The sequence below is a fragment of the Chelmon rostratus genome, chromosome 17 (assembly GCF_017976325.1).
Source record: "Chelmon rostratus isolate fCheRos1 chromosome 17, fCheRos1.pri, whole genome shotgun sequence".
Classification (NCBI taxonomy): Eukaryota; Metazoa; Chordata; class Actinopteri; order Chaetodontiformes; family Chaetodontidae; genus Chelmon; species Chelmon rostratus.
In genome coordinates, this window is record NC_055674.1 from 11735087 (window position 1) to 11746068 (window position 10982).

Consider the following 10982-nt stretch of genomic DNA (forward strand, 5'->3'; position numbering starts at 1 on the left):
AATGGATGGTGTGAGGTGATGTTTCAGATGCAATGAACTGGATTAGATCATCGCTGGTTCAATTTTAAATTTAAAATCTGATTTAAAGTGCCTGAAACATCAACAATATTGTGTTTGAAGCATTCAGAGTGTAGCAGATGGTGGTGGTGAGATTCATAAAGTTACCTGAGTAACATTAATGCTGAAGGATGATAATAAGCATTATCTTAACGTTTTTAACATTAATACAGCAGCAAACAAATATTTGCTATGTGAAGGTGTCAAAACAGTCATTTGAAGCCTGCAAACTGTAGCCTATCGCATATTTACTGATAATTGCTAATACTGCTAATAATCACATCACATGGATTTCGGTCACTCAACAGATTGATGAAATAGTTCCTTACCAAGCTGAATATGTTACTAAAATATACCATTTCAAATTGCACACGAAAAGCTTGAATGAAAACACTGAAAATTCACAAATCATTAAAAAAAAAAAGTGGTCACTGACTGGAAAAATTAGCGCTACCTACTGCAAACTCCCAATATTCACATAACAGTAGTGAATGGAAACAGCACCTTTTACTGACTATCCAAAGTTCTCCAACAATGCCAGAGCAGCTGTCAATTTTCATGGAAACTATGCACAGCTGCGGCTTTATTGCCCCATACTGCAGTTTATTCATCACATGTGACGGGAAACCATCGGCAGAAATCTCTCTCTGAATTCTCTCTCTAATTATCTCTTGTGTGCGTGTACGTCGTTTACACATCCAGACCCAGACTTGTGAAAATCATCTTATTGTAGTTTGGGAAGGAACACACACTAATTATTTGTTCTGTGTGAGTCTGTGTGTGTGTGTTTGTGTGTGTGTGTGGCGGGGATTGGATGGGCTTGTATGCTCTCCCAGTGAGGTAATACAGTTTTTGGTCTTATTTCTACAGTTTTCTTGCCATTCGTTCCTGTTTGTTTACACATGTTTTTGATTTGGACTTTCCTCGCTCGCTCTGCCATTCACACTACATTAAAGACATTAAGATTTATTATTGAACATAAAACTCTTTAAGAGCCTGGATATTGTTTGTAAAAGGTTAAAGGTCAATCTCACTGCAGGTGATCGGGTTTATTGCTGTGTTTACACACACACGCACACACACACACCTGGCTTTGACCTGCACATTCCTCTAACTCTGGGTAACGTCTCTGTCGTCTCATCAGACTAGTGAGTATGAATGCAAATAGCCCCACTGTGGCTCACAGACCTAACATGATTACATTCTAGTACGGTTCCTCCCTGGAGCCATTTCCCCGCACCAGTTCTCACTATAATATTTCTAATTTAACTCTCTAAAAATAAACCCTGGAGGATGTGAAGGAATAAATGCCTTTTTTTTTTTAGCAAATCTCTCTCTCTACGCTGAGCGGAAATTTGGCCACGCTAATTCAATAGCCAGAGTCTGTTGAAATGTAAGGAAAACCCGGGGCTTTTGTAATTACGTGTGGCCGTGTGGGCTCATGTGAGACGCCACGGAACAGGAAATGGCTGCAGTGAAAAGTGTCGCGACCATAAGGGATGGCTGGTGATGAGAGGAACTAATTGGGAATGTCAGGTCAAAACGCACACACACACACACAAACAAACAAACTTAATGTTTTGATTCATGTGTCGTGTGGAAGCTCAGGTTTGCATCTGAATGTTCTCACAACAGTCGAGTGTGTGTTTTCGTCTGTGTTTACTGGACTGTACTGCTAATTAGAGATACTTGTACTTTTCTCGTCATGCCATTTTCTATTACTCGACTTTGTTTCAGAGAGAAAAATTGGATTTTTACAACTACTACTAGTTACTTTACAAATAACGATTTTTACACATAAAACATATGAAGATCTTATAGAATATGATCCTTTGTTATAAATAAAGAATTAAAATGAAAAAAATTAATTGGCAACTATTTTGATCATCATTTCACTTACCTATTATTATTTTTTCAATTATCAGTAAAATCATGCTTTTACATTGATGCAATATTAATTATAATCTAATGATGTGTTGTAGAATAGTATTATACTCATGGGGGGCATTTTTCTCCACTGAGTACTTCTATATTTAATATTTTAAGTACATTTTTCTGATAGCACTTACATACTTTTATTTAAGTAACATTTTCAAAGTGGGGCTGAGCTGAAGGGTCTGAATGCTTCCTCCAGTGCTGCTCTCCCTTCGTGCACACGTGTCTCCCACCAGGAGAGCTTCCTCTCTGTCCCTTCTTTACATCTCAGAGACGAGTGGTGTTTTCCTCCAACACGCCGCTCTGCAGTCACTGCCAGAGGCTGAACTCTGCTTCAAACCAACGCGTTGGATGTTTGCGCTCTCTCTCTCCCTCTCCCTCTCTCTCTTTGCTTTTTTTGGGTGTAGTTTTGGATGCACAAGCCAACACGAGAGGTGGAGATCTCGCTCTGGGGTTTGGTGTGTGAGTGTGTGAGTGTGTTTTTGTGCTTAAATGTCTTGCGTCTGCATGTGTGTTCCTTCAGGGCTGCTTTAGGTGTCACGTTAGGTTCATATCAAGTGCTGTTTGCTCCCCTCTCCCGAGAGCCAATGAAGTTTTATCTTGTTGCCTTTAAAAATGAATAGGCAGGGTGTGTAATAATTTATCAGTTGCGTGAGTCATCATTTAGCGAAGCTCTAAGTGAGGAGAGATTGTGGTGGCTGACTGTAATGCTCCGTTTGCTTCCGTTGTCTTCAAACTGGCTTTCCTGCATATTTCAGGAAGACAGAGGGAACTTTTTCTTGATCACAGGTTTGCATTTGAACCTCAAACCAGCGCGGAAGCAATGCAGCAGCATTCACCTGCAACACTGTGTTTAAAACATTTGGCAGTGCAGCATTTTCCTTTGAAGTAAGGACAAACCTGCAGCCAGCCTGTCTCAGACTGCACAGCTAAACAACAACTGCACCACTTTAAATCAGACAAACATCTAGTTGTCTTTTCAACGCCGAGCACTGCATATTAATCATATTAAGAACTGATGCATTTGTCACGATCATGTGGTTGATGACAAGCAGCCATTCTTACACAGGAAATTGAATTACAGCAGTGAACTAATGACAAAGCATGTCTAATCAATGATGTAAAATGTGGGCCTAAATTCGAGTCTGGTGGGTCAGAGTTTGCATTCATACAATATAATATCTGTATAATGTTTAAAGTGTGTTGATGTGGGTCAGCGTCATTAATGAGTGTCACATCCCTGCTCCTTTTCCTGATGGGAGACAGCCAGTCTGTCACTGCGGCCTTTGTGTCACTTCCTGTCTCCTCTTCCTCTTCCTGTCAGGGGGCCGAGTGAAAACCTGGAAGAGAAGGTGGTTCATCCTGACGGACAACTGCCTCTACTACTTCGAATACACAACAGTGAGTGTCACGCGAGGATGATGTTTTGATCGGTGAAGTGTGTGTACATGTTTGTTAAGCCCTCCTGAAGTGGACTCTGTGGCAGTTTAGCCATGAATATTGTCCAAATCCAGTTGGGAGGACATTTAGGACTGTGGGGGTGCCATAACAAATTCTGGGATTATAACGAACAATAGATTTTCAGTTTGAGGGCGATGTAGCAAAATTAGGGAGTAGATCTTAAACTTTTAATAGCCTACATGGTTTTATGTACTTTTCTTCTTTGCCATTTCATTTTTTCTAACATCCTTCCTAAATAACTGAACACACACCGTATATCACCTCTATTGCCATGCCTGGAACTGCTTCTCTTAGGTGAGGTGTCTGATATCAGATAGTGGTGATGAAGATGCTAATTCCAGCTGGTTTTACAGGTTTGGGTCAGAGAGTCTCGCAAACTTCAGTGCACGTGTCCTCAGAAAGGGGAAACCCTCAGGTCATACATGCAGTTTTTAGAGGTCAAGCAGAGGGAGGTCGCTGTACCTGTTTTTGAACCTATTGATTTCAAGTTGTAGGTTGTCAGACACATCAGCTGGCTCCACATTTAATGGTGTAGCAAATATTTTCAGTTCCTTTTGTTTACTTTCCATGTCCTGAAACCTCCCATCAAACGCCTGAAGGGGTTTTTACACTCACCAGCATATTCAGATGTCACAGCAGGCTTTTGTTTTTGCAGAGCAGGAAAATGCTCAGTTTTTCCTTTCCCCAGTTGCATTTGCCACAGCTTTAATTTCACTTCAATGACACTTCAGTGACAGTTTGAACTTGGTCTGGTGCTAGCAGCTCCATAGACGGAATGAAGCACTCCTGCATAAATTCACTTTCTGAATGAGGTTTCAGCTTTTTAGCTGTTTTAGCTCGCTCACCTCAAACCCTGCCTGTGTAACACTGTCTCTGTCAGACTGTGGTCTGGTGAAAGTTGCTTGTTGAGCATCCAAACTCCACAGAAGAGCGTTAACTATATCCAGTTTAGCACGTTTGTAGCTGTCATGACTCTTGAGATTGGCCTTATTCATCAATGTGAGTTTATCTATTTCTACTTATCTAACTGTGCTATTGTTAGTTAAAGTTAGCAACATTTGCTTATATTATGATCTTGTGCCAACATTAAACTGGTAATGATGGCTGATATTAGCAAAGTTGGCTGATTTTATGGCTCTCTCTGTACTCGTGCTACAGTTAATCAGTGCTAATGTACAGATTGTGTGACTGCATGTTTTGACTTGTCACAGAAAGATATTTAATGTTCAGGTCGCACAATGATGACGTCTTTAAACCACCTGTCTCAAGTGAATCTGGGGAAAAACAGGGGAAATTCAGCATGTTCGTATCCTATAGTTTCCTTTTGTGGCTGCTGTGGCTGATGCTGTTAAGGAAATGCTTTAATGCTCATCAGTTGCTGTCGATTATTGCTCAGCACGTTGGCACTGGTGGAAGGCTTCCCCAGAAAAGCTTGGGTCAGCCCTGCGTGGCAGTAAAGACTGTTGATTCGTCTGTATTTTTTCTGTTTGACTTGTGTTTGCCTATGCGTGCTGCTTTCTGTGAGAATAAGTTTGTATGTGCATCACTGAAGATTTTTATCAGTGCCTCTGTGTCCCTGCAAGCTGCTACATCAGCACTGTCCTCCGCCTACCCTGGTATTATCCTTCAGGACACTATCATTATGTCCCGTCCTCTGGTCTGGCTGCACACATTATCTGCTCCGTTAAAGAGCAGTGAGGACGAGGAGGGGGGCAAGGTTGATTTCCTTGCAAGAAAAACATATCAAATAGGATTTTATTCTGTTTCCTCTCACACACAAACAGCTGTTCTACTTTTCTCTTTCCTTTCTCTATTTCGTCCCTTCTCGTCTTTATTTTATACGATTCTGATATGCACCCCTTCCTACATCTTGCTTTTTTTTTTTACCTTTTTTCCCCTCCCTTTGCCGCTTTTCTGATTTTCTTGTCTGCTTGCTTCTTACTTTGATATCAACTGCTCTCTCTCTCTTTGCATTTGCTTGCTTGTTTTTCCCTCATCTAATGTTTCTCCTTCTTCATCCGTCTCTCCTTTAGGACAAGGAGCCTCGTGGGATCATCCCGCTGGAGAATCTCAGCATCAGGGAGGTGGAGGAGCCCAGGAAACCTGTGAGTGTTGCCTCATTAGAGCCCTCACCCGTAGATCCCACATGAAGTAGCTTTCCTCCTCTGTTACTTAATTTTTTTGGATGTTTAAATCAAATTATCCCACAGTAACACATTGTTGATTGCCCTGCTCTTTGCCCGCTCTACAGAACTGTTTTGAGCTCTACAACCCCAATCACAAGGGCCAGGTGATCAAAGCCTGCAAGACAGAGGCAGACGGGCGTGTTGTTGAGGGCAACCACGTGGTGTACAGGATATCAGCTCCCACGCCGGAAGAGAAAGAGGAGTGGATTAAATCCATCAAGTAAGACTAAGCTCAAGTACACTTGAAGCAGTAGTTTTTGGAAACACATTTATTTATTTATGGCTCAGGATTATCGAAAAAAGTGAGTTGATTCATCTGAAGTTTCCAAATGTTGCCTGGGAAACTTACAGTGATAACATGAATTTAATGCACTTGCAAGACGAAATAATCCGTCGTACAACCACAACTTGCTGTTTTGCCAATTCACACAAACAACTATGATCTTATGTGTTAATAGGGGAGCTTTAAAGGTGCTGGTAGATGGATTTTGTTACCCTCAGACTGGCTAGCTATTTCTCTCTGACGCCTGTCTTAATGCTAAGCTAAGCTAACCTGCTGCTGGCTGTAGCATCAAATTCTTTTCAATGTTATCATCAAGCTCTCAGGGAGAAAGCAAATAACATTTTTCTCAAAATCTCAAACTATTCCTTTTATATAATAGTCCATCGACCAAATCCCAAAATGTCACTTGTTTACACATTTATTCATTTCCAGAATCCTTGCAGCCGGTTAGCTTAGCTTAGCACAAAGCCTGGAAATGGCGTAAGAGCTAGCCTGACTCTGACCTAAGGTATCAAAATGCAAGTACCAGCACATCTAAAGCTCACTAATTAACACTCAAAGCAACAACTGAAGCGTAAAAACTGACACGTTGTGGTTTGTGAGCTTTAGAGATGCTGGTTGGTTCATTTTTAGACAGAGCTAAGCTAGCTGTTTGCCGTGGTGTCCAGTGCTAAATCAAGCTAACTGTCTGCTAGCTGTAGCTTCCTATTTACCATACAGGTGTGAGAGTGGTATCAATCTTTTCATGTCACTCTCATAAGACATGAAATGTTCACCTTCAGTAAAGGTCCTCAAATCAAGCCTAAATGAGGCACCAATTAAAACTTAAAACTGCATTCTCTTGTGATGGGTGGTTAATTCATGAGCTGATTACAATGACAGCTGCCACGCAGTAATGGTTATGATACTAGATATATAATACAGACATAAACCTTTACATTAAATGTAGAAAATGTAGACTTTGCCACCTTCATTGGTACCAAAATCTTCCCTGGTCCATGGAAGACCAGTGCAGAAGAGACATCAAGTTTATTGAGCATGTCATTACATGTTTGATATAAACAGCAAAACAGACAACAACAGTGTGATTTGTTTCTGTCAGATACCATACAAAGCTCACAGTGATAACAACCTTGCTGTCAGTGACCTATATGTTGCTCTGTAATCGCCTGCATAGAAGATGGTGCAATGTCAAAGAGAGTTGGCTCAGCAGAACAGAACACTTGTGTACTGTAATACAGTGCAATCCCCCCTCCTCCACCTCCTCCCCCTCTCTCCATACTCTCAGAGACTATTCACTGGGGAAATGATGGAGGATTAGTCACTGCTTATAGCACCCCGGGGGCGAGCCAGCAAACCCAGCAAACCTGTCCAGGAGAGCCAGCTCCAAACTGGGCTGATGCATTCGCAGCCACGGTGGCTAACGAGCCGCAGCTTGCGCTTAACCAGAGGGGTCCAAGAGGACTCGGGGTCTGGGGAGATAAAAAGGCGTTTTATGGAAATGATGATTCCACCTCCCCCTCTTGTGAAGTAGAGATGATCACAGAGGCAGAGCTCTATCTGCTTATCTGGAGTCTCAAGCACACAGACCCGGATGATGGTGGCCCAGCTGGGTCAATGGAGAAAGCGGACTGTTGTCTTCGTAAAAGAGAAAAGTAAATGAAATGAAAGTAAATTTCGTATTTCACATCCCATTAACTATATAAGGTTTTGATATATTTTTAAAGACAGAACTTGAGGAAATGTCGCATTAGTCACAGCAGCCTTGCTTGGATTTGATCGCTCCACAATAGAGTTTTTGTTTCATGAAATTGGGTTGCGCAAAATGACAATGAGCGGTATGAACGCGCGGGATAGTCATCATATGCGGACTCATTCTTCAGCGCGTGGCGTTGTAAAGGGAATCAGAGATATCCGCAGTGGGGGGTTGAGCCTCTTCTTGCTTTGTGCTGGTGCTAACAGGATTTAGCAGCCATGAAACTGGGCTCCTCAGTAGAGCCCGAATGGCTTCCTGACTCACTCGCTCTCATTGTGCGCTGCCGCTCCATCGCTCTAAACAAGGAAAGCAGGAGAACACAGGAGGGTCAAAAATCTTGAGCGTCATTGTTCGCCCTCCTTCAGAGCTACAAACCTGCAAAATAGCGAGAGGGAGAGTTGGTGATCGTGTGTTTTACTACGCGCTTGGCGAGTTCTGGAGGAGGTTCCAGTAAACTGGAAAAACTTGGGAGGGAGGTGGGGGTGGGGGGGTCCTCATCAGAAACCATGGAAACCAAACTAGGTCACTGCACAAACTTTGTTCTTTTTTTTTTTTTGATCTAGTTAAGGCAGGGGTTTGTATAAATGTGCCTACATTTCCATATCAAAGATGCCGGAGACACTCCTCTCATGTGGCCTTATTATTTATTTCATCGCTGTCCTTTGATTGGCTTCTTCTCCAGGGCCAGCATCAGCAGAGATCCCTTCTACGACATGCTGGCCACCAGGAAGAGACGCATCGCTAACAAGAAGTGAAGAGGGACAATCTTCCCAACCTCCACCGACTCCATCTCTCTCTCTCTCCCTCCGTTCATGAACACATAAACCACACACTGCAAAAGATGGTTCACCACGGACATGACTGTCAGCCCCAGAACAGACCTTGCCCCTGAAGACAAACCTCAGTCTCTCCCCTGGACTGTGCACAAGTCATGTGCGCTTGCTGGGGAGACATCACACACTACTGAGGGGACAGCAGAGCTCCAGAAAACTCAGATATATGGACTTGATTCTCGCATGGAGCAGCACATGAACAACCAACCAACCAGTTTGTTTCTCCTCCATCTCATTCACCCCCCCCTCCCCCATGCTCATAACTTGTTTCAAGGTCTCCCGAAAGCACAACTGCCATGTTTCAGGTGCACATGCATGCATGTGGGTTACCAATATGTTTGTGTTTGTTTATGTGTGTGTGTATGCAGCAGTGTGCATGCTAACCATGCGCACAGCATCTACAGTATGGGTGCCATACAAGTCATACAAGCGTTCTCTCCACTGTGCTTTATGAAAAATTCAAAATCAGAGTTCAGATGTGTGGTTATCTACACAGGGCACGAAATGTGTGTGTGCGTGTGGGTGGGAAAAGGAGACAGATGGACGCTTTTGGGAGGTGGCGGGTTGATCAGTGCAGTATAACCTCACCTGGACCATGTCGTCATCTCACTCTGGTGCTGAATTCTTCTTTACAGGTGCCATGGCAGAAGCCCTGCTCAGAGTAACCTCAGAAAACAGCGCTGGCTTACGTTTAGGTTAGCATTACAGTCTTGAGTCAGCTGGGCTGATTTCATTTATTTGTGTGGAGCAGAGAATTTTGAAATGTGCATACTTTTTTGTTTTAGTTGAGTAGAAAATAAGCGTTTGCCAAGGCTTCAGATGAAACTTGCTTTTTGGACCTGAAGTTGGAATCCTTAAGATTTCAGTCCGGGTTAATTTGGTGACGCCCATGTTTAACGGTGGTAAAAGCAAGTGCAGTTTAATACGACAGCAGACAGAAATACAGCAGAGGAGCATCTGGTGTATCTGTTTACAGTGCAGCCAAACCAACTCTCATTGTTTTAATAAAGAAGCCGGTGAGTAATAACCGCAGCCGACATGGCGGGAGTAGATATTCACTCACAGCAGAGCACAGTGAAGTTGGTTACCTTGCTAAAGAGGTGGAGGTATGCAGCATGTCCACTGTGGCTGCTCCATTACTACCCTGCAAAAATTAAAAATGCCAAAAATGAATTATTGATCACGGTTAGCACTAACCTCAGTGACAAATGAAATTCATTTCTATTATTTCACAATAAGAGCCACTACATGTTTCGCAGTTAAGCTTTTAATTAGAAGTGTTAGGTTTGCATTAGCTGCAGCTTGATACTGCTCTTATACAGCTGCAGGAGACTGGACGGTAAACAATGAGGATGATACCTCTGACATCAAATTTAAAACAGCAGGATGACATGCATGCATAGTTCCCTTTGAACCACTTGTGCAAGCAGAGGCAATTTAAACCCAGCAGGATTACCAATAAAATCTAGTAGTCATAGAGTTATTTACAAAATGGAAATTCATTAATTGGCTGTTGCAGATTAAATGCTGACCATAAATAGTATCAAAACAGGGTCTGATTAGATGAAAATCTTAAGGATTTTAACTTTTAAAGCACTCTCCTTTGTGAGAAAGTCTATTCAGTCTACTGCGTAGGTTTTATTTATGGCTGTGCAATGGCCCCGATAGGGTACCAGTCCGATTAAGCTTTTTTTTCCTTCTTCTTGTCTATGACCTATGTCAGTGAAGGTCGATGTATTGTTGTGATCCTGTTTGCATTTGGTTTGTAATCCTAAAGATCCTTGCTTGCTTTTGTGTTCCCCTTTAAAAGTATATGAATATAACCAACTATCATTTTGTATTTATTTCCGTTTGTGAAATGGTTTAATACTACCTGTAAATGTTAAACAATGTATGCTTAAGTTATGTATGTATATATAATGTATAGGTTTCTGGTCTCTTTGTTGTAGTATGCACACTCTGTGTAACATGTTTGAGCCTGCAGGCGGAAGTTTGCATCAGCTGAAGTTTGGGGTCTTCTTTACAAAAGCCTTAAACATAATCATAACAAAACATATGACGGTGATGATGATGATGATGGTGATGAAGATGATGAGAATATTGGTTAATAACTGTGACGATGCTGTTAAAAAAAAAAGCCATGACTGACGTGTGAGAAAGATGGTTGTATTTTACGATGATGATAAAGATTATAGTGAAAATGATGTTTGATGTTAATGATGATGATTATAGTGAAGTAATATAAGTGATAATGATGATGGTGGTGATACTATCATTGATGATGATGTCAAAAGCTATAAACACCAGTAGTTTTCTATGTGATTGTAAAATAAAATGAAAGCCTTGTGGTCAGGGCAGAATATTATCTTCTACCGCCCTGTGTGGGCTTATAGTTACATTAACTTTTATATTCTCTGTAAAAGCTATTGGTAACGCTGTACATTACGTGTATCTATATAAAGTATACATAA

At 41.8% G+C, this 10982-nt stretch overlaps 1 protein-coding gene across 2 annotated transcripts in view; it reads left to right on the forward strand.

Moving 5' to 3' along the window:
- cyth3b (cytohesin 3b) overlaps nt 1–10982 on the forward strand; it is a 39675-nt gene extending 28693 nt beyond the window's left edge. For both annotated transcript variants that reach the window (XM_041956563.1, XM_041956562.1), the window contains exons 10-13: nt 3317–3393; nt 5487–5558; nt 5705–5859; nt 8361–10982. In XM_041956563.1, the coding sequence (XP_041812497.1) occupies nt 3317–3393; nt 5487–5558; nt 5705–5859; nt 8361–8433 (377 nt within the window). In that variant the 3' untranslated portion in view covers nt 8434–10982. The remainder of the gene's footprint in view (nt 1–3316; nt 3394–5486; nt 5559–5704; nt 5860–8360) is intronic.